The sequence below is a fragment of the Bufo bufo genome, chromosome 7 (assembly GCF_905171765.1).
Source record: "Bufo bufo chromosome 7, aBufBuf1.1, whole genome shotgun sequence".
Lineage (NCBI taxonomy): Eukaryota > Metazoa > Chordata > Amphibia > Anura > Bufonidae > Bufo > Bufo bufo.
Window position 1 is genome coordinate 184,993,582 of NC_053395.1, and position 24,685 is coordinate 185,018,266.

The 24,685-nt window shown below is 42.3% G+C and overlaps 1 protein-coding gene across 1 annotated transcript in view; it reads left to right on the forward strand.

Annotated features, from left to right (window-relative positions):
* LOC121008813 (dynein heavy chain 11, axonemal-like) overlaps nucleotides 1-24,685 on the forward strand; it is a 489,011-nt gene that overhangs the window by 398,485 nt on the left and 65,841 nt on the right. The window contains exons 71-73 of the mRNA XM_040441508.1: nucleotides 1,697-1,890; nucleotides 2,972-3,120; nucleotides 5,752-5,879. Of these exons, the coding sequence (XP_040297442.1) occupies nucleotides 1,697-1,890; nucleotides 2,972-3,120; nucleotides 5,752-5,879 (471 nt within the window). The remainder of the gene's footprint in view (nucleotides 1-1,696; nucleotides 1,891-2,971; nucleotides 3,121-5,751; nucleotides 5,880-24,685) is intronic.

Here is a 24,685-nt window from a genome sequence, read left to right on the forward strand (position 1 = left end):
AGGAGGTTCCTGTGAAACCAGAGGAATAATGTATTTTTTAATAAAGACTTTTGGAACACATTATGAATTTTGAATGACGGGGAATTTCAGACGGAACGGCACATTAATAATTTCAATAATCTCATAAGGACCAATGAAGTTCAGCGTGAATTTTTTGGATGCAACCTTACCTCCTAGTAATTGATCAGGTTCGTGTGAACCTGGGCCCAGACTGTGCACATTACTTCTACCTCAGGATTATCAGAATTTGAAGAATTAAATGAACCCACTCGAGGATGGAAACCATACTTGCAGAAAAAAGGCAAAGTATTAGTAGATATCCAATCACTTTGATTGTCGGCCTCAAAAACTGGCCTTATTCACACAAGCGTATCGTAATCTGGCAGTATTCTGGCTCTGGATTACACATGGAATCCTGATGATATACCATCAGTATTGTCATCAGTATTGCTTTTTAGCAAATCAAGATTTCATTAGGATTAAATGCGTATTCTTTCCTTCCTGCATTTCTGATGTATTCCTATAGACTGTAATGTGCGTATTTGGAAACTTGGACATGCTGCGAATTTCAAATACTGACAGAAATAATACGTCCATGCGAATAGCTCTATTAAATACATTAGCACCGGATTCCGGTGCATAAAATCCGGGTGCTATACGGATTGCAAATACGCTCATATGAAAGAGGCCTATTTGTCAGTTTTCACTCTGGCCACTAAAGGTGGATTTACACGGGCTGGCGATATGCCGATTATTGGGAAGGAAGCATTCCTTTATGACAAACAGCTTCTCGTTTAGTGGAGGTGAAGTGCTGCATTTACATGCATTACTTCCACAGTATGAGAACAAGCAATCGTTATTGTGATCACTCGTCCTCATATAGCTGCATTGTTTCGGGGCAGTAGAGTGCTATTTAAACAGCATGATCTGCTTGCCTGCACGAATGACAGTTTCACCCGATGACTGGGTGATCGGCTGCATCTTTAGTCGGGCAGATTGTCGGGAGCGAGCATTCAAAGAAACATTTGTCCCTGATAATCTGATCGACTATCGGGATATGTAATTCCACTTTAAGCCTAATCCTGTTCTGTAGCGATCACCCTTCATTATCATAACAGGCAGGACTACAATGAAAGATACATAACACATGATCCACCATTAATAATGGGGGATGTCGTACCTCATTACCCTCCCTACCCACTGATCTTTCCACATTTCATAGAATAGGTCTAGAAAACTGTTCTAGAAAAGTCAATGAACTTCTTCAGTCTCTTATGGGCCATGTGGCTGTTGTATAGCATATCTGTAACTGGTTTTCATTAGTTAAAAAAATATATAGGGGATACATTCCCTTAAATACTGAGCCGTGCAATGTATTCAGTAGCTACATGAGCATATTTAATCTGTAGGACTTTATTATGGATATCAAATAGCATTTAAGAGATTTTCTCATTAACCATATACCAGAACATTCTACTTTTGACTTCTTGTGCTGATCAATGTCATAATATACTGTATCTTCAAGATAAACTTCTGGCTATCTGCAGCTACCAGTAGAGAGGGAACTTATGAGCGTAGTGTATATGATTTTTAGATTGGATATATAACATGAGTTTCCATCAGATATTTTAACTGGAATTTGCGTAAGTGAGATGCACAAAAATCCAACCCATGTTTATCTTTACATTGTGTACAGACAATGAGCTTCATGGATGAATTTCGAGGGCTGGACAGAGACATTGAGGGATCTCCAAAACGGTGGAAAAGAGTGATTGAATCTGAATGCCCAGAAAGAGAACGTCTACCTCAAGAATGGAAAAACAAGAGTTCCCTCCAGAAAATGATAATGATACGTGCACTGAGACCTGACCGGATGACCTACGCTATCAGGTATATTCACAAAAACCATCCATACACTTTTGTCGTACATTATAAGAATTATTGTAAATATTTTTCCGTTCAGATTTTTTTTTAACTAGAACACTGTCCTATTCTAACTTTAGATATCTAAAGATATTTCAAGAAAAAAAATTATTTTGGGAGTACATAGATAAGAGTTAGTGGATGTAAATCGGTGAAAGCTATGATGAGCAACCTCCCTCCACAAATCATCATGTAATAACCTTGGCCTTCCTGTACCCTCATAGTGTTTCTGGTCATGGAGCTTTTCCTATGTGTATCGATTCTTGATATTCCAGAAACTGGCGTAAGTTAAAGCTCAAGTCTACGCCAGCCCCTAGATGGAGTAGACTTGAGTTTCTAGCACACAGAGTACCAGAGATGTGCCTCATTTATTAATAGGCATCTGTCTCTTAATAAATTAGATGCATCTTACTCCAGTACAGGGGGATCAAGACTGATGTATGGGAATGCCAGTCTTGATAAATCTCTCCTGTTTCTTCTAATGGGCCCAAGAAATCCAACTGAAAAACTACCAGTTATATCCAGACCAACAGTGAGTGAATTATGGGAACTTGCTCCACTGCAACTGAACTTGCAACCAGGGGCTCATGGGTCCTGATGCATGAGTTCAACTTGTGCCCCCCTTCCCTCAGTGCCTTGTGGTAGGGGAGCACATAGCCTTCCTATTGCCTGAGGCAAAAATTAAAACGGCACCGCCACCTCATGCCAAATTCTTGACCCAACCCCTTCCCTTCAGCCAGAGGTGTAACTTGAAGATTCTGGACCCCTGTGCAAAATCTATAACAGAGCCCTCCCAGCATGCACTTTCTGTAATACTGGTGTCTTCTTATGCCCCCTCAGGCTCCTGGGCCTGGTAGCGACTGCTACCTCTGCACCCCCTATAGCTACGCCCCTGCTTGCAACCATCTCCATGTCATATGCGCTCTTAGGATTTAAAACTAATGCTTGCTAATGTATTTAAGGTGTTATGTTCTGGTAATGGGGACAACTGAGTTCTGCCATAATACAATGTATAATACATTTCATCATAACATTGGTAATATTTCAGAAACTTTGTTGAAGAAAAACTTGGATCCATGTATGTGGAACGACGTAAAACAGACTTTGCAAAATGCTTCCAGGAGAGTGGCCCATCTACTGCTATTGTCTTCATCTTGTCTCCAGGAGTTGATCCGCTGAAAGATGTAGAAACATTGGGTAGGAACAAACAATGCCTTATAATATATGTCAGTTTTTTATAAAATGCACAGATATGTGACACAGATTATACATCTGTTTATTAATTATTATAAGGCGGTTGTGATAAACATCATATTGTATTTGATCGCTTTTGGCAAAAAGAAACAAAGAATGACCTACTATTCACTATATCACCCATGTAAACTACAAATCATTATTTTTAGCAGTATGTCTGTTAGCACTGTTTTATAAGTGAGTAGCTTGTGTCTGCAATACATCATGTTGATGTGTATTTTCCAGATAATAGCCATTTTTAATTCAGCATTCTGATCCTAGTCATTGTTCTGGTTATGGTTGTTTTTATTTTTTGGCTTGAGTAGTGTTTTTTTTTTTTACATCACATATTGTTTAATTATTTTCAGTCATTGTTAAATTGCTGTTTCAAAAAGAGCAATCAAAAAAGATTCTAATCCATTGGAACATAGTCAGTGGCCAATGGTCCTTAGCCTGTGGCCTTTTAGCTGTTCTGAATCTCCAAACTACAAACATTACAGGGGTGCTCAGTTTGTACATGACCCCCTCCCTCACCAGTCTGTGCAGTGTGTTATTTGAATACAAAATTCCCAGGACTCACATCTTGAATCTCATTGTGCCTTTTATTAATATAGCATGCATATAGCACGTACAGAAAAAGCCTTAATTAAATGCAGTTGACAGAGGTTTTGGATGGGCCAAAACACATCCTCCTCTACTGCATACAGTTGTAAGAAAAAGTATGTGAACCCTTTGGAATGATATGGATTTCTGCACAAATTGGTCATAAAATGTGATCTGATCTTCATCTAAGTCACAACAATAGACAATCACAGTCTGCTTAAACTAATAACACACAAAGAATTAAATGTTACCATGTTTTTATTGAACACACCATGTAAACATTCACAGTGCAGGTGGAAAAAGTATGTGAACCCTTGGATTTAATAACTGGTTGAACCTCCTTTGGCAGCAATAACTTCAACCAAACGTTTCCTGTAGTTGCAGATCAGACGTGCACAACGGTCAGGAGTAATTCTTGACCATTCCTCTTTATAGAACTGTTTCAGTTCATCAATATTCTTGGGATGTCTGGTGTGAATCTCTTTCTTGAGGTCATGCCACAGCATCTCAATCGGGTTGAGGTCAGGACTCTGACTGGGCCACTCCAGAAGGCGTATTTTCTTCTGTTTAAGCCATTCTGTTGTTGATTTACTTCTATGCTTTGGGTCGTTGTCCTGTTGCAACACTTATCTTCTGTTGAGCTTCAGCTGGTGGACAGATGGCCTTAAGTTCTCCTGCAAAATGTCTTGATAAACTTGGTAATGAATTTTTCCTTCGATGATAGCAATCCGTCCAGGCCCTGATGCAGCAAAGCAGCCCCAAACCATGATGTCCCCACCACCATACTTCACAGTTGGGATGAGGTTTTGATGTTGGTGTGCTGTGACTCTTTTTCTCCACACATAGTATTGTGTGTTTCTTCCAAACAACTCAACTTTGGTTTCATCTGTCCACAGAATATTTTGCCAGTACTGCTGTGAAACATCCAGGTGCTCTTGTGCAAACTGTAAACGTGCAGCAATGTTTTTTGTGGACAGCAGTGGCTTCCTCTGTGGTATCCTCCATGAAATCCATTCTTGTTTAGTGTTTTACGTATCGTACATTCGCTAACAGGGATGTTAGCATATGCCAGAGACTTTTGTAAGTCTTTAGCTGACACTCTAGGATTCTTCTTCACCTCATTGAGCAGTCTGCGCTGTGCTCTTGCAGTCATCTTTACAGGACAGCCACTCCTAGGGAGAGTAGCAGCAGCGCTGAACTTTCTCCATTTATAGACAATTTGTCTTACCGTGGACTGATGAACAGCAAGACTTTTGGAGAAACTTTTATAACCCTTTCCAGCTTTATGCAAGTCAAAAAAATTTTTTATCGTAGGTCTTCTGAGAGCTCGTTTGTGCGAGGCATCATTCACATCAGGCAATGCTTATTGTGAAAAGCAAACCCAGAACTGGTGTGTGTTTTTTATAGGGCAGGGCAGCTGTAAGCAACACCTCTAATCTCATCTTATTGATTGGACTCCAGTTGGCTGACACCTCACTCCAATTAGCTCTTGGAGATGTCATTATTCTAGGGGTTCACATACTTTTTACACCTGCACTGTGAATGTTTACATGGTGTGTTCAATAAAAACATGGTAACATTTAATTATTTGTGTGTTATTAGTTTAAGCAGACTGTGATTGTCTATTGTTGTGACTTAGATGTAGATCAGATCACATTTTATGACCAATTTGTGCAGAAATCCATATAATTCCAAAGGGTTCACATACTTTTTCTTGCAACTGTATGTTATTTGTATTACTAAAAGCAAGATGTGAGTGTCTAAAGGTAAATTAAAACGATTTACAGTCTTTTCACCTAAAAAAGACATGCATATAAATATAGATATTCACTGGTATTACATTGCATTGAGGTCTGAAGATATGAAGTACTGACTTGGCTGAGTTATATGTTTGCATATTACAGATATTTTTTTATCATCAGTAATGTTGATAAACACATTTCCCCCATTTCTTTCCCAATCTTGGCGGCCATTTCTGCCTACTCTGTATAGGGGACAGACTTGGATTTACCATTGACGCAGGAAAACTTCACAATATCTCTCTGGGTCAAGGGCAGGAAGTTATAGCAGAAATAGCAATGGAAAAGGCATCAAAAGAAGGCCATTGGGTTATACTTCAAGTAAGCCGATTCAGTATGTTATAGAAGTGCTTCATTGCCGAGCTATGAAACTGCACTTTTACAAAAATAATCTGTGCCTCTGTGAGATGCTTTTGTGAACTGAAATTGGGTGTATGTCCAAATATGTTTTCTTCAGTGTCGTTCTCTGGTTATTTTGTTCTTATTGAAAGGAGGATTTTCTTGATGGTAAGATGGCTCCCAGATTGTGCTCTGGTGTTTCTTTCAAAACTGAGAAATGTAGGCAGTAGAGACCAATTTACGTTAAGAACAATTTCACTATTTTTAGCTGATAATATAACATTGCAATTACCATTGTGGATACATTGGAACAAATGCAAAAAAATGCTTCTCATAAGACATATTATAACAGCATTAGCCCCATTCACACAACTGTATTTTTGCTCTGCATCCACTCCGCATTTTCCGCATGTGGTCCCATTCATTTCAATTGGACTGCAAACAATACGGACATCACACTGTATGTTGTCCGCATCCATGTGTGTTCTTCAGCCCTGCAAAAAAGATAGATGCCCTATTTATATCTGTTATTAGACAAAAATAGGCATTGTTACAATGGATCACCAAAAAAATGGATGCAACACGGAGATCACACGTATGTCATCCGTATTTTTTTGCAGGTCTGTGTTTTGCGGACTGCAAAATACATAAAGTCATGTGAATGCACCCTTATAGGGCGTATATCTGTCTGTCTATCTAGAAACATACTCTGTTTTTCTATTTTTTTAAATAATTCTTTATTTTCATATTACCAGTGCAGCCATCTTGCCGGAGCTGCTGCCCTGAGTTATAAATAGCAGTTTCAGAGATTTAAATAATTGGGAATAAGAAGCTCACCTCTATCAGAAGTGCCCTGTTTCAGACTGGCACGTTAAGAAATAATAAGATAAACTGTAAAATATAGATAAGTAGGCTCTCATGGCATTTATACAAGGCAGCAATACGTGTACACACGATAACTAGTGATGGGCGAATTTCTTGAAATTCTATATGGATTAGATTCTGCTGCATCAGTCGGATGATTTTATTTAGGTCCAAATAAATTTGCCCTGAATCAAAAGTTCTCCAATTGCCCTGAAAAGCTGTGGATGACATTCTGGGGTCTTCTAGGACTGTATGCAACTCTTTTCAAGCTCCTTAATCCAAGCCAGCATTAGGCCTCATCCACACTTCCGTTTTTAACTGATGTGTGCTGTCCGCTTTTTCCACAGACAGCAGATGTACCCATTGATTTAAATGCTATGTTTTTTTTTTATTGCATTATACTCATTTTGAGCAAAAAATATTTTTTCCCCTTTGCCTATGACAGCACCCCTGGAGAGACCACCTACTCCTCCTTAGGACAGGAAACAGAAACCAGAACTGCTTTAAAAGAGGGTCCACCCCCTCTATCCCCAAATCTGTTTCCTGTCCTAAGGGACAGGTGGGATCGGAACCGCTAAACGTTGAAGAGGAGCTGCAGGAGCCCCGACTAGTTTACAGTGTTGGTAGGGTTATCCCGAGCGGCGTAAGCCTCCTCTAGGAGCCACTGCAAGAAACTGGGCCTCCCTCTCTCTCCTACCCCACTCCGTCTCCTTCTCGGTCCAGGAGGGCTTTCTGCCTTCCGGGGGCGTCTGCGGACCTCTGTGGCCGTGATCGCATGTCCGGCTGCCTGCATGCGCGAGGGGAGAAGCACTTCCAGGTTGCGGCAGTAGGAGGAAGCTAACGCTGTAAAGACCGGAAATGGGGGGACCGACATGCATGCCTGGAGAGAAGAGCCCAGCCAGCTAACTGCCATGTTGGTGTGGAAGAAGCTGACAGTTCCTCCATTCTGGCTGATACTGCTGTTTGATCTTGGAGCAGACTCAGTGTGCTGAAACCACCAATAATATGGTGGTACCACCGTGGGGTAAAAGAGGTTGTACCCTGATATTTCTGCTGCATGTTACTCATGGGGGTCATCTTCTATATTTAGGTATCTAAGGAATTTTCTGGGAAGGTCTCCAGATCTAAAGAGAAGGGTTGTGCTGTGTGTAAAAAGAAGCTACCCTCTGCTTGGACTAAACCCCTTTGTCAAGCATGTGTGAGCAAGTTAATGGATGAGGAAGGTCCGTCTCTGATGGGCAGCATCAAGCAGATGATCTGTTAGCGATCTGCTGAAAAACCGCTCTAGTACCTCTGCAGCCGCATCTAATCCCCCCTCCAGTGACAGTGATGTACTTTCAGGATTGGAGGAAGAGGGAGAATGGCTATCATCTAATGAGTTCTCTGATGACGAATCCGCAGGGAGGCCGCTCTTTCATGCTAAGAACATTAACTCTATAGTCAAAGCAGTAAGAGCTACCATGGGCATAAATGACCAGAAGCTACAGCAGTCAGTTCAGGACTCTATGTTTGAGGGGCCCCCAAGAGAAGCAAGGTTTTTGACGTGCATAAAAATGTTCAGGCAGTCATTGCTAAAGAGTGTAAAAAAACTGATAGGAAGTTTTTTAATCCTTCCTCTGTGAAACGTAAATATCCTTTTGATGAAGAAGTTAGCCCCGGTAGCTAAGATATGGGTTCTCTTAAAGACCAGATGGACAAAAGAGCAGAAATTTATTTAAAGAGGACCTTTCATGGGTTCAAAGAATATGAACTAAGTAGCAGGCTACATAGAGCGTCGCCCAGGGATCTAAGTGCACTTACTATTATTCCTGGGCGCCGCTCCGTTCGCCCGCTGTGGCCCCAGGTAATTTATCAGCATTCAGAGCAAGGAGGAGGAGACACCAGTGTCTCTCCTTCTCCCTGACAGCAGCGCTGTCCAGTCGCAGCTCAGAGCCAGGGAGTTTTTTTTTTCTCCCTGGCTCTGAGCTCTGCACTGCTATTGGACAGCGCTGCTGTCAGGGAGAAGGAGAGACACTGGCGTCTCCTCCTACTTGCTCTGAATGTTGACAAATTTCCGGGAGCCACAGCGGGCGAACGGAGCGGCGCTCCCAGGAATAATAGTAAGTGCACTTAGATCCCTGGGCACCGCTCTATGTAGCCTGCTACTTAGTTCATATTCTTTGGACCCATGAAAGGTCCTCTTTAAAAAAGAATTGGGAAGCCTCGGTGGCGAACTTTAATCCTGATATTGCCACCACTTCTGTTGCTAGATCCCTAAAAGTGTGGATGGAGAAGCTGGAGGCTCACATAAAAGGGGGTACCCCTAGGGAGCAGTTAATATCATCTTTCCCTTCTATATATAATGCTCTGGATTTCTTGGCCGATGCTTCCGCGGACTCATTAAGTTTATCTGCCAGAGCTTCCGCATTATCTAACTCTGCTCGTAGAACTATTTGGTTAAAAAGTTGGAATGGGGATGCTAGTACTAAGGCTAACCTTTGCGCCATTCCATGTCAAGGTGAATCAAGGTGAATACTTATTTGAGCCAATCCTTGCCGATTTACTGGAAAAGGCCTCCGATAGAAAAAAGGGTTTTCCCTCCAGCAGTCACCAGCCCCCTAGGAGATCCTTCTGTCCCAGGTTTAATAGAGTAGGTTTCAAGGGGAAAGAAAGGGCTAGACAGTTTGCGGGAGCAGCTAAGAAGTCTAAGGGGTTTATTTTTTCTGGGTCAGATGCCTCAAAGAAGCAACCCCAATGACGCCAGGCCTCCGGGGGGGTCGTTTGTCTCTCTTTTCACGTCAGTTGCAGAGGATCTCCAACAGCCCGTGGATAAATTTGGTTATAGGAGAGGGCTTAAGGTTAAGGTTTCAAAGGTTGCCAATAGAAAGATTTGTGATTACAGATTATCGGAAAGATCCCCCAAGACAGTTGGCCATCATCTCAGAAGTTTTTTCCCTATTAGAGAAAAAGGTGTTGGTGGAAGTTCCAAGGCAGGAGGTGACAAGAGGTTTTTACTCGACCCTTTTTCTTGTCAGAAAACAGAATGGTTCATTTCGAACAATAATACATTTAAAATGTCTGAACCATTGTCTGGTGTACGAGAAATTTCTGATGGAATCCATCAGGTCGGCGTTGAACAATCTCTTTCCAGACGGTTATATGGCCACGGTAGATCTGAGTGATGCGTATTATCATGTCCCTATCCATCCCAGCCACCAGAGATATTTGAGAGTAGCAGTTCAGCTAGAAGAGGAGATCCTGCATGTTCAGTTTCAGGCCCTTCGGGCTCCGAGGCTTTTCACAAAGATCATTGCAGAGATGATGGCCCACGTGAGGGAGAAGGACATAGTTATCATACCCTTTATCCAATCTATGCCATGCCTCAGTAAACTGGCTATATTATAGTGGCGTATGTCAGGGAACTCCAGTCCTCCCTCTTCTCTATTCAGCATTAGTGTTGTCAGTGCAATTCTCAGCCTTTTTCCCGCCCAAATGAAGCAACGGTATGCCTTCTGCAAGACATTGATATCTATGTGCTTCAAAAGTATTGGTATTGTCTGCATCAAGTACAGAATTTTCGGGAAACTGACCATTTTTATTAAATGACATCTACCTATCAATGACGGGGAGATGACCCCATCTAATCAGTTCTGACGGTAAACGTTTGACCAGATCAGGGTGATTTAACTGATATAAAGACTCTGGTGTTTTGCCTATATGCACTCCTAGATATTTAATAGAATTGTGCACTAATTTCACCGGGAGCGTCTCCCATGACTTGTAGTTTTTCGACTGGGTCAGGCATAGCATTTCGCATTTTGATATATACATTTTGATACCAGAGAAAGATCCAAAGTGTGTGAGAAAGCTGAATAATTTTGACAGGTCTTTTTGCGGACAAGCTAAAAACACCAACAAATCATCTGCAAAAAACGCATGCTTCACTTCGATATTCCCTATCATAATACCCGATTGCTTTATTTTTAGCTAAAAATAGATAGCAGATAGATAATTGTTAGCGGCTCAATGGCCATTTTAAAGATGAGTGCCCTTTTGCAAAGTGAATTTAGTTGATAGGTATCCTGGAGTGTATATTTGAGCTAAAGGGGAATCATATAATGCTGAAAGATACTGGCGGAAGGGCCCCACCAAACCCACTGAGTCCAACACTTTATTTAGCCAGCCCCTAGTCTATGTTATCAAATGCTTTCTCGGCGTCGATAGTTACTATAGCCGGGGTCTGGCCTATTCGTGGTCTCATCTTAATATCATCCAGCACTGCAAGAACTTTCCTGATATTCATTACCGCTGCTCTGTTTTGTGTAAAGCCCGCTTGCTCCGGTAAAAGGAGTTCAGGCGCCAGCCTAGCTAACCTGCTTGCTAATATTTGAATATCAGTTTTATATCTACATTCATGAGGGATATTGGTCTGTACGAGGCTGCCAATAGAGCATCTTTACCTGGTTTTGGTAATACTTTTATATGTGCGGTGCGTGCTGATTCTGACATCCCCCTACCTGACATGCACTAATTGAGAGACAGGGGAAGAAAAAAGAGGGTTAGTCACTGGGCCTTTCAGAACGATGGTCCAGGGATAACTTCGAATATTAAACGAAAAGTCCCGACACACAGCGTATCACGCCTTTTTTCTGAACGACATGAGGGTTCCATAACTGGCCTCACAGTTACTCCGTTAGAAACCATTACTTCATCATATCAACAGCAATGCCGAAAGGAGATGTATTGGATCTTTACACTAAATACCCTATCCCCTTTCGGCCTAAATGAAAGCTTAGAATATTCTAATTACTAAAAATGTACCGTTGCCATACTTTATATTTTGCCACGTAGCATCTACCCTTCAGGGAACAATTTTTTCTACTATACATATATATGGAAATCTTATATATATTTATTCATGCATTTTTATCATATTATAGTATATTTATTATATATTTATATATTATTATTGTAATTTTTTATTAATTTACCTTTTACTATCTATACATTTCTTATCCACTTTTACTCCATTCAATACTATTAACTGATTATCAATATTTTTCTTATTTATTATGCATTATTATTTTCTCCTTTACTGAATTATTATTAATATATATTATATGGTACTTTGATCAATGCTGTCAAATATCAGTATTACTAATATTATCTTGTCAACATCAGTTCCCTTTTAACACTCCCCCACTTTTACTAATCTCACTACCACTATCCACTCCAACAGAATAATGTACAGAAACATATATATCCTATTCTGTTAATAACATTAAGACTGCAGAAATGTAACCTCCGATCATGTGATTAGGGAGCCGGTCATGTGACCTCTTTTTTTCACCTTTAGTTTAAATATACCGTTGTAATAAATCTTTAGACATATATTTTCATATTTTTCCACAATATCCAGATCCCACATTAGAGTAAGCCTACGATCTAGGCACCTCCATCCCCCTTTTCCTTATTCTCTATGTTCTTCGGCTAGCAGAATAGCTACCCCCGTCTAGAGAGGCACTTCCGGTTTCGGGTGCGCTCCACGGTGGAACGCACCTGAAGTGCAGGATGCGTTCCACTGTGGGCGCAACAGAGAGAGGGACACGATCCTTCCCTAACAAGCCTGGTACAGTCAGTACGTGCCCCCAACCTACCTTACAGTACCTCACCATACCCTTGCACTATGATGCTTTTTTAAATGCTTAATATGTACTAATTGGACAGAGACGTCAGCAGGGGGGCAATGTTATCCTTTAGCATTTTATAAAATTCTCCCGTAAAACCGTCAGGTCCTAGAGCTTTGTTTGCTGCTAAATTTCCGATAGCCTCTGTCATTTCCTCTAGTGAGATTGGGGCATTTTATGTGATCAGGTTTGACTGTTTTATTTTGGGCATTGATGTGATCTAAAGCCATTCCTGAGCCTCATCTGTGTGTCCCATTTGACCTGTATAAAGAGCAGAGTAAAAGTCTCTCAAGTCTCTCAGGACTCCATTTATTTTTGAAGGTAACGTGTAAGCCCTTCCACCCTCATCCCTTAAGGCTAAAATTGGGGAGTTGTGAAAAGGTCCCTTTGCCAAATGTGCCAGCATCTTCCCCGCTTTGTTCCCAAATTTAAATAGTTGGGTTTCAAATTGAGTCTGGGAAAAAAAATTTTTTTTAACCCATTTATCATATCCTGCCTTCGCCTTAAGCTTCATGCACACAACCGTTTTTGCCTCAGTTTTTGCGGCTCGGATGCGGACCCATTCACTTAAATGGGTCCGCAAAAGATGCGGACAGCACTCCGTGTGCTGTCCGCATCCGTTGCTCCGTTCCGTGACCCCGCCAAAAAAATATAACCTGTCCTATTCTTGTCCGTTTTGCGGACAAGAATAGGCAGTTATATCATTGGCTGTCCGTGCCGTTCCGCAAATTGCGGAACGCACACGAACGCCTTCTGTGTTTTGAGGATCCGCAATTTGTGGACTGCAAAACACACAACGGTCGTGTGCATGTAGCCTTTATCCAAGTTTCTTTCTGCTGGGAGTTTGGGAAGGACTGAAAGTTGGTATATCCTTCCCTAAGCACGCTGCTGTATTTGTTTAGGGTCTCTTTATTATTATTTTATAACGTTGGAAACGTAAACTATAATCTTGCCACGTATCACTGCCTTTCCTGTTTCCCATAAGAACTGTGGATCTTTTGTTTGGCCATTAAAACGTATATATATTCTTCCCACCACTTCTTTAAGGAGTCAACTCGAATTCCTCGCTACCCACCAAGGCTGTTGGGAACCTCCAGATATAATCTGAGCCTCAAGGTATTGTGTCTGTTAAAGTGAGAAGTACTGGAGCATGGTCTGATATCACTAGGTCTTCTATTGATACTGTCTTAACTCTGTTTTGTAAGTTAGTTGATAAAAGGAAATAGTCCATTCTGGACCATGAATCGTGTGCGTTTGAATAATGAGTGTACTCCCTTCCCTCAGGGTGTGTTGCTCTCCAAATGTCGCATAGGGAATGCGTCTGGCAAAAACTGGGTAATGAGGTGTCTCTATTTCTCGGTATGATCAATTTACTTTTTGTTTGGCGACGGTCTTCAGAGTGGTTGTGTACTGCATTCATGTCGCCAGCTATTATTTGATTTTTATGTGTGTCACTAAGAAGTTTATGTCCTAGTTCGGCATAGAATGAAGAATTTGCATAATTTGGACCATATATGTCATTAATTTTAATCATATCAGATGGAGATTGTAGGCTGACCCTCATCATCATTAAAGCAATCCTGAACAGTGTATGCCAGGCTTTTGTGTAAAAGTGTCAGCACCTCCGCTTTTGAGTTGACGGACGGTGAGCACAATACTTTCCCTACCCACATTTTTTGCATTCTTAAGCTATCTGCCTCAGTTAGATGTGTCTCTTGTAGTAGAGCCACATCTGTCCTTAATTTTTTAAGATACCATCATCCTTTTTTGAAGGGATTTCAGCCCCTTAACATTCCAAGTTACCATCCGCATGTATATTTTTTGGTAAATTCTAAATGCCGCTCCAGTAATTTTCACTGTGTACCTGCCTCAGCCTCTAGAATGTATTAGCCCAACTCTCTCATTTCCCCGAAAGTATTAATGTTAACCAAATGTGTTGCATATTTGAACATAAAAACATAACAACAAAAAAACAGAACTGGGGTATGACTAGAGACCCCATTTTACAGCCCGATGAAATTATCACCAGAGGTGACTGCTGCCATCTTGTTCGGCTGTCTGAGACTTCACTTTTTTCCACCATGGTCTCTTTCTGTGACTTCAAAAGTCCACAACTAAGCTCCACTACAACTAAGGATAAATGAGAAAAGCCAAAGCAAACTATTCAATGGTAACCCCTGATATTATGTGTCTTGTCCAGCAACTCACCCCCACAATAATTGGCAACACCGGCTTTCCCGTCAGTGGTCACCGGAAGGTCCATTTTCATGTGTGATCAGTGATAGCACCAGGGGTTATCAAGTGATTTGGTGCGAGTTGAGTCCTCTAGATGTTACTGCTGCTTAATCTGGATTCGGCTCTAGATCGTCTGTCGATCCCGCGTTGTTACCGACCGACGCTTGTTCTTTCTGTGGCAAGGGAGAACTTCTGCGCTGCAGGCTTGAGGTAGTTATTCCCAGACTGTTGCTTGCCTCTTTTATCAAGGTGAAAGTTGTTACAGAGCCATCCGCCTGGAAGACTTTCAACACCGCAGGATACAGGAGCGCGAACCTGGTGCGTATTTCATACAGTTCTGAACAAATAGTTGAGAACTCTCGCCTTCTTCTTTGGACTTCTCCTGAATAATCTCCAAAGATCAGTATTCTGTGACCATTAATTTCCACCGCCGACCTGGTTCGTTTGTAAAATCGCAGGATTGCTGTTTTGTCTGTGAAGTTCAGGTATTTCACAATTACTGGTCTGGGGCGCCTGGACAGTGCACTTGGAGCTTTTAAGTTGTTATCCTTCCCTGCACGCAGGTCTGGGCCTAATCTGTGCACTTTCTCCACTTTACATCGACTCTGTATTCCAAACGCTGCCGGTATGTCATTTTCACATATGCGCATGAGATCCTGGGCGGGAACCGACTCTGGGATGCCTATGATACGTAAATTATTTCTACGGAAGCGATTCTCCAAATCGTCCACTTTTTTGCTCAGTAGTACTGATTCTAGGTGAGTTTTTATTTTGTGGTGTGCGTCCTATAGAGATTGCACTCTGTGCTCCACTCCATCTATTCTGTTGCCATGTTCGGCAGTAGTATCTCGGAGCGCTTGTAGTGTTGCTCCCACCGTGCTAGCCAGGGATTCCTGGAGGTCTGGGATGATCCTGTTAGCCACCTCTATTGCTCGATTTTTATAATTTATTTGCGGCTCCTCCCCGATAGATTCAGGGATCTTACTTGCACAATCCTCCTGTGAACTGGATAGTTGCGAAGAGGTGATAAGCAAGTCTACTCTGCCATATCTGTTTCCCACGCTGCAGGTTTGGCCTGTTTGCCTTGGCTTTTAGTTTTGGTTCTGCTCCCCATGGTCACTATAAAACGTTCCATAGGTGGCCACCCGTCTTGTGGTGGCGATTATCCCGGAATTTCTCCGGTATGACAGGGATGATGATTGAGTGGAGGTTCTTCTCACGGAGCTGAAGTTAGGTGCGTCCTTCCATGGTGGAGAAGTCCAGTTTGTGTCCAAGTCAGAAGTGCAGCTTCTTATGGATGATCCTAGATTCCAGATCTCAGAGGTGTCTGTTACCCCTTCAGAAGGCACTTCTGATCAGGTTGAGGGTTCAGATCCTTCTCTTTTGTCAGTCAGTTTCTTTGAGGGAGGCTATGTCTGTGCTGGGTCTCATGACGGCCGCTATTCCAGGGGTAGAGTGGGCCCAGTATAATTCAAGGCCCCTCCAGCTTCAAATTCTGGAAGTTTGGGACAGATGTGTCCTCTCTCTGGATGCAGAGATCTCTCTATCACCCCAGACTCTGCGTTCTTTGGGGTGGTGAATGGATCTGCAGAATCTACAGAGAGGGGTTCCGTGGCGTAGGGAAGCAGTCCTCCCCTTGACCGGGGGTATTCAATCAGATTTCAGCCTTATGGGGTGTCCCGGAGATAGATCTTTTTGCCACCAGGTCGAACAGAAAGGTAAAGGGTTTCTTTTTCCCTTTCCCCGAAGGAGCATCCAAAGGCAATGGACGCATTTGCTCAATCCTGGGAGCGGGTCCTTCTCTATGCCTTCCCTCCTCTAAAGCTGTTACCAAGAGTCCTCAGAAAGATCAGAGAAGAAAGTGCCACGGTCATAGTAAAAGCTCCCTTTTTGCCAAGGAGGGTTTGGTTTTCTTGGCTCTGCAGGATGTCGATAGCCACACCTTGAGTTCTTCCCGAATTCCAGGGACTTCTGACTCAGGGCCCAATCTTTCACCCAGAAGTAAGAAATCTTTACCTGACTGCCTGGATGTTGAAAGGGAAATTTGAGGAAAAGAGGACTCTCTGAGGATGTTATCACCATTCTGTTGGCAAGTCGTAAGAAGGTCATTTCAGATATCTATTTAAGAGTTTGGAGGGCATTTTGCAGATTTGCTAATAGACCAGTGGATGTGCTAGATGTTCCAGACATTCCACTTGTATCGGATTTTTGACAGGAGGGATGGAGAAAAAAGCTTAGATCTTTAAAAGTGCAGATTCCAGCATTAAGTGCCTTGTTTGAGTTTAAAGTTAGCTGATCATCCTTGGGTTAAGAGGTTTGTGACTTCAGTATCTAAGTTATCCCCAGTCTGTAAAAATAGGGTTCCTCCCTGGAATTTAAACTTAGTGCTTTCAGCTTTCACTTCAGATCCTTTTGAGCCTATCAGTACGATTCCCCCAAAGATGCTCTCCCTTAAACTTGCGTTTCTCTCTAAGGGGCCCCCTGCTTCAGTGCTGCTGTTCAGCTGAACGTCCGTGGAAGCAAACGGGCGGACAGCTAAAAAGCTGCACTTTCCAATGCAGTGTAAGGCCCCCTCCCTGTATACATAACACAAGTCATTACCGCAGTGCTGCTCTGCAATCTGACAGCGGAGCTCAGCAGAGAAGAGGGTGATGAAGGACCTGGGATGACCTCACCATCATGTGACCAGAACAGGAGGCGGAGCTATGCAGTAAAGTAATGAAGAAGACGACCAGTGATGCATGGGAAGAAGTGAAGGATTCAATGTAAGTGTCAGGGAAGTGCTGGGAGTTGTAGTCCTCTCCTCTTATACCTCCTGTTATGTAATATCAGAGTACATACATACATACAGAGGACTACAACTCTCAGCATGTCCAGGCCATTATTATGTAATATCATGGTACAAACCGGATTCCAAAAAAGTTGGGACACTAAACAAATTGTGAATAAAAACTGAATGCAATGATGTGGAGATGGCAAATGTCAATATTTTATTTGTAATAGAACGTAGATGACAGATCAAACGTTTAATCTGAGTAAATGTATCATTTTAAAGGAAAAATATGTTGATTCCAATTTTCACGGTGTCAACAAATCCCAAAAAAGTTGGGACAAGTGGCAATAAGAGGCTGGAAAAAGTAAATTTGAGCATAACGAAAAGCTGGAAGACCAATTAACACTAATTAGGTCAATTGGCAACATGATTGGGTATAAAAAGAGCTTCTCAGAGTGGCAGTCTCTCTCAAAAGCCAAGATGGGTAGAGGATCACCAATTCCCACAATGTTGCGCAGAAAGATAGTGGAGCAATATCAGAAAGGTGTTACCCAGCGAAAAATTGCAAAGACTTTGCATCTATCATCATCAACTGTGCATAACATCATCCGAAGATTCAGAGAATCTGGAACAATCTCTGTGCGTAAGGGTCAAGGCCGTAAAACCATACTGGATGCCCGTGATCTCCGGGCCCTTAAACGACACTGCACCACAAACAGGAATGCTACTATAAAGGAAATCACAGAATGGGCTCAGGAATACTTCCAGAAACCATTGTCAGTGAACACAATCCACCGTGCCATCCGCCGTTGCCAGCTGAAACTCTACAGTGCAAACAAGAAGCCATTTCTAAGCAAGATCCACAAGCTCAGGCGTTTTCACTGGGCCAGGGATCATTTAAAATGGAGTGTGGCAAAATGGAAGACTTCTGTGGTCAGACGAGTCACGATTCAAAGTTCTTTTTGGAAATCTGGGACGCCATGTGATCCGGACCAAAGAGGACAAGGACAACCCAAGTTGTTATCAACGCTCAGTTCAGAAGCCTGCATCGATACCGGTACACAAGTATCGATTGGGTATCGATAATTCGATACCCGCTACAACTCTAATATATACTGGCACTCTGGGGGGAGCATTATATATTGGAACTAGTGGGGGGCACTACAGGGGGGCATTATGGTTATATTATTACTACTAGGGTACTGTAGGGGCACCCGACACCCTATGCTGATCAGCTGATCACTGAGCAGCAGTGAACAGCATGCGCCGTCTTCTCAAACAGCTGATCGGTGGGTTTGTCAGGTGTCGGACTGTGTTTTTAGCACATTATTATAAGATTTGGGGCCCCACTTTTGATTTTGCCCAGGGCCCCATTTTGTCTAAAACCAGCCCTGCTTCCCAGTTTCAAACATTCCAGTTTCCTCTTTCTGTGCTTCTCCAAAAAATAAGAGGGAATCAAAATGTCATTGTTTAGATGTAAGAAGGTGTATAATTTAATATCCACAGGTCACTCAGCCTTGGAGGTCTTCCTCCCATCTGTTGCTTTTATTCCAAGGTGCGAAGAAGGGCTCTGCTGCTTCTTCCCAGACCATTGCTAGGTGGATTAGACAAGCTATTTACTTAGCATATTCTTCCAAATGGGTTATTCTGCCCTCGGGGTTCGGAGCTCACTCTACTAGATCAGTCTCCACTTCATGGGCAAAGAGGGCCTCCTCTTCTATAGAGCAGATTTGTAGGGCTGCCACCTGGAGTTCTCCACATACAGGGAGTGCAGAATTATTAGGCAAGTTGTATTTTTGAGGATTCATTTTATTATTGAACAACAACCATGTTCTCAATGAACCCAAAAAACTCATTAATATCAAAGCTGAATATTTTTGGAAGTAGTTTTTAGTTTGTTTTTAGTTTTAGCTATTTTAGGGGGATATCTGTGTGTGCAGGTGACTATTACTGTGCATAATTATTAGGCAACTTAACAAAAAACAAATATATACCCATTTCAATTATTTATTTTTACCAGTGAAACCAATATAACATCTCAACATTCACAAATATACATTTCTGACATTCAAAAACAAAACAAAAACAAATCAGTGACCAATATAGCCACCTTTCTTTGCAAGGACACTCAAAAGCCTGCCATCCATGGATTCTGTCAGTGTTTTGATCTGTTCACCATCAACATTGCGTGCAGCAGCAACCACAGCCTCCCAGACACTGTTCAGAGAGGTGTACTGTTTTCCCTCCTTGTAAATCTCACATTTGATGATGGACCACAGGTTCTCAATGGGGTTCAGATCAGGTGAACAAGGAGGCCATGTCATTAGATTTTCTTCTTTTATACCCTTTCTTGCCAGCCACGCTGTGGAGTACTTGGACGCGTGTGATGGAACATTGTCCTGCATGAAAATCATGTTTTTCTTGAAGGATGCAGACTTCTTCCTGTACCACTGCTTGAAGAAGGTGTCTTCCAGAAACTGGCAGTAGGACTGGGAGTTGAGCTTGACTCCATCCTCAACCCGAAAAGGCCTCACAAGCTCATATTTGAGGATACCAGCCCAAACCAGTACTCCACCTCCACCTTGCTGGCGTCTGAGTCGGACTGGAGCTCTCTGCCCTTTACCAATCCAGCCACGGGCCCATCCATCTGGCCCATCAAGACTCACTCTCATTTCATCAGTCCATAAAACCTTAGAAAAATCAGTCTTGAGATATTTCTTGGCCCAGTCTTGACGTTTCAGCTTGTGTGTCTTGTTCAGTGGTGGTCGTCTTTCAGCCTTTCTTACCTTGGCCATGTCTCTGAGTATTGCACACCTTGTGCTTTTGGGCACTCCAGTGATGTTGCAGCTCTGAAATATGGCCAAACTGGTGGCAAGTGGCATCTTGGCAGCTGCACGCTTGACTTTTCTCAGTTCATGGGCAGTTATTTTGCGCCTTGGTTTTTCCACACGCTTCTTGCGATCCTGTTGACTATTTTGAATGAAACACTTGATTGTTCGATGATCACGATTCAGAAACTTTGCAATTTTTAGAGTGCTGCATCCCTCTGCAAGATATCTCACTATTTTTGACTTTTCTGAGTCTGTCAAGTCCTTCTTTTGACCCATTTTGCCAAAGGAAAGGAAGTTGCCTAATAATTATGCACACCTAATATAGGGTGTTGATGTCATTAGACCACACCCCTTCTCATTACAGAGATGCACATCACCTAATATGCTTAATTGGTAGTAGGCTTTCGAGCCTATACAGCTTGGAGTAAGACAACATGCATACAGGGAGTGCAGAATTATTAGGCAAGTTGTATTTTTGAGGATTAATTTTATTATTGAACAACAACCATGTTCTCAATGAACCCAAAAAACTCATTAATATCAAAGCTGAATATTTTTGGAAGTAGTTTTTAGTTTGGTTTTAGTTTTAGCTATTTTAGGGGGATATCTGTGTGTGCAGGTGACTATTACTGTGCATAATTATTAGGCAACTTAACAAAAAACAAATATATACCCATTTCAATTATTTATTTTTACCAGTGAAACCAATATAACATCTCAACATTCACAAATATACATTTCTGACATTCAAAAACAAAACAAAAACAAATCAGTGACCAATATAGCCACCTTTCTTTGCAAGGACACTCAAAAGCCTGCCATCCATGGATTCTGTCAGTGTTTTGATCTGTTCACCATCAACATTGCGTGCAGCAGCAACCACAGCCTCCCAGACACTGTTCAGAGAGGTGTACTGTTTTCCCTCCTTGTAAATCTCACATTTGATGATGGACCACAGGTTCTCAATGGGGTTCAGATCAGGTGAACAAGGAGGCCATGTCATTAGATTTTCTTCTTTTATACCCTTTCTTGCCAGCCAGCCTGTGGAGTACTTGGACGCGTGTGATGGAGCATTGTCCTGCATGAAAATCATGTTTTTCTTGAAGGATGCAGACTTCTTCCTGTACCACTGCTTGAAGAAGGTGTCTTCCAGAAACTGGCAGTAGGACTGGGAGTTGAGCTTGACTCCATCCTCAACCCGAAAAGGCCCCACAAGCTCATCTTTGATGATACCAGCCCAAACCAGTACTCCACCTCCACCTTGCTGGCGTCTGAGTCGGACTGGAGCTCTCTGCCCTTTACCAATCCAGCCACGGGCCCATCCATTTGGCCCATCAAGACTCACTCTCATTTCATCAGTCCATAAAACCTTAGAAAAATCAGTCTTGAGATATTTCTTGGCCCAGTCTTGACGTTTCAGCTTGTGTGTCTTGTTCAGTGGTGGTCGTCTTTCAGCCTTTCTTACCTTGGCCATGTCTCTGAGTATTGCACACCTTGTGCTTTTGGGCACTCCAGTGATGTTGCAGCTCTGAAATATGGCCAAACTGGTGGCAAGTGGCATCTTGGCAGCTGCACGCTTGACTTTTCTCAGTTCATGGGCAGTTATTTTGCGCCTTGGTTTTTCCACACGCTTCTTGCGACCCTGTTGACTATTTTGAATGAAACGCTTGATTGTTCGATGATCACGCTTCAGAAGCTTTGCAATTTTAAGAGTGCTGCATCCCTCTGCAAGATGTCTCGCTATTTTTGACTTTTCTGAGCCTGTCAAGTCCTTCTTTTGACCCATTTTGCCAAAGGAAAGGAAGTTGCCTAATAATTATGCACACCTAATATAGGGTGTTGATGTCATTAGACCACACCCCTTCTCATTACAGAGATGCACATCACCTAATATGCTTAATTGGTAGTAGGCTTTCGAGCCTATACAGCTTGGAGTAAGACAACATGCATAAAGAGGATGATGTGGTCAAAATACTCATTTGCCTAATAATTCTGCACGCAGTGTACATTTTTCAAACACTATAGACTTCAGCTGCCTTCTAATGAGGGCCTTGCTTTTGGCTGTAAGGTGCTCCAAGCTGTTGCCACACCCTAGATTATTCTTGCCTAATCTCCAGGGCTGCTGTCATAGGCGAAGGGGAAAAATTAGATTACACTTACCGGTAATCGGTTTTCTTTGAGCCTATGACAGGACCAGGTTAATTCCATTCCCCTAATATTAATAACAATACAAAAAAAAACTAACAAACGAAGGTTTTGTCTATGATGTAATAGATATTAAAAAAAAAAGAGGAAAAGAGAAAGAAAGGAATGATTAGATTTATTGAGATGTTATGTTCCTTAGTTGTTGAAAAAGGACTGGGGATAGATGGGGTGGACCCTTTTTTAAAGTGGTTCTGGTTCCTGTTTCCTGTCCTGAGGAGGAGGCGGTCTCTCCAGGCGTGCTGTCATAGGCTCAAAGAAAATTGATTACCAGTAAGTGTAATCGAATTTTTTAATTGGTCTTTATTAAAAATATGGCTTCCTTTTTTCAGTACAGAGCTGATATGCTCCAGAAGCACCCTTTGGATTTATTGTTTTTTCAGTCATCTGGGGAGCAAAAAGGCTCCTTATCTCTGCTCTGTGACCTCCTAAACACTCATTATAGCACAGTTCTTATCTTACTGATAAGAATGTGGCTTACCATGGGTCAGTAAAAAAAAAATCACGGAGACGTGCACTACTTTGGTTTGTGATGCGGACCAAACACACCCATTGAAGTCTATGGGTCAGTGAAAATCAGACACAACAGATGGTTTTTCATGGAAGACAGATAGGAAATGCTCTTGAAATTAGTTTTCTAGATGAGCAATGTCCGTGGATTACAAATGACTCACAGACCATCCACGGATCCTTTACAAACGCCTTCACGGATTAAATAAGGACACTTTTTTCATGTACGTAATACTGACATGGAAATGTGAACGAGCCTTAGTGGTCTTATAGTGACAGCAGCATACATAGCTACAGGTAAACTCATTGCTGCTGGTGGTAACAAACAGCCTCTCTAAATACAAACTGCCCTGCGGGATTTGGAATGTTTTTAAAAAAATGTTTTAATAGTTTTTGGCATTAAATGACTGCTGGTGTGTATACACAGACACCATCTGGGATCATGTAATCCTTCTTCATCTTTCCTGCATTCTGATATTAAAAAAAATTGACATCGTTTTGAGAGATTCGCCTGAATTGAATCGGCAAGAATTTAGATTTGACACAATTTTTGGGAAAATTTGTGTCAGCTTCAGTTTGTATAAAATCTATTTGCTAGCTATTTTATCCTACCACTGGGGCCCCCACCGATCACCAGAACGGGGACCCAATACCCCATGGAGGCCCCACGAAATGAACAGAGCAGCCAGACATGCGCACAACTGCTCCATTTATTTCTATGAGAGCTTCAGAGATAGTCAAGTACAATTTCTTGCTATCTCTAAAACTCCCATAGAAATGAATGGAGCAGCTGAGCGCATGACTGAATGGCTGCTCCGTTTATTTTGGGAGGCCTTCACAGAGTACTAGATCCCTGTTCTCGTGATTGGTGGGGGTCCCAGCGGTAGGACCTGTGAAAAAGACATAACATTAAATAACTGGAATACTTTGGGCTAATCCTAAGGGTGTTATCCTAGCAGTCCCATGGTATTTACCCTTTATCCCCTGTAAAGGGATCTAGACTTCGCTGCAGGGGAATCACCAAGCGACTACCTCCTGGAATAGTCTCTGGTTAACAGCTGACCCAAAGGGGTTGGAGACATCTCTGCAGGGCACCGAGTGGTCAGGCAAAAACATAGTCAGAAACAAGCCAAGGTCAGGGCAAGCAAAGTATGATATTAATGATAAACGGTTCGAAGTTAGGTCAAGCAGCGAAAGATCAGTCAGTATGGAGGTCAGGCAGCAGAGTGTCAGAGTCCAGTAAACAGGCAGAAGTCGATATGCGTGCAGCAAACGAATGCACACCTTTGCAGGAACTAGCAAGCTATGGAACCTATTGCCCAGGCACCTTCCCACAAGGAAAGTTGCCTTATAGGGCTTTTCCAAGATTTTTTAACTGATGATCTATCCTCAGTATCTAATCGGTGGGGGTTTGACACTTGGGGCCCCCACCGATCTGGTGTTTGAGAAGGCAGTGTGCTCACAGTAGCACCACAAACTTCTTGCAGCTTTGCCTAGGCCATGTGATGTCATGTTCACTTGACTTAGGTGCAGCTCAGCCTCATTGAATGTGGCTGGGCTATGATACCAAGCGCAGCTGCTACCAAATGTACAGTGAGAAGGCTGCAGCACTACCGCGACTGCTGGTGCTCTCTCAAACAGCTGAGCGGCAGGAGTCCAGGGTGTTGGACCCACACAATCAGTAAAAAAGTCTTGGAAAACCCCTTT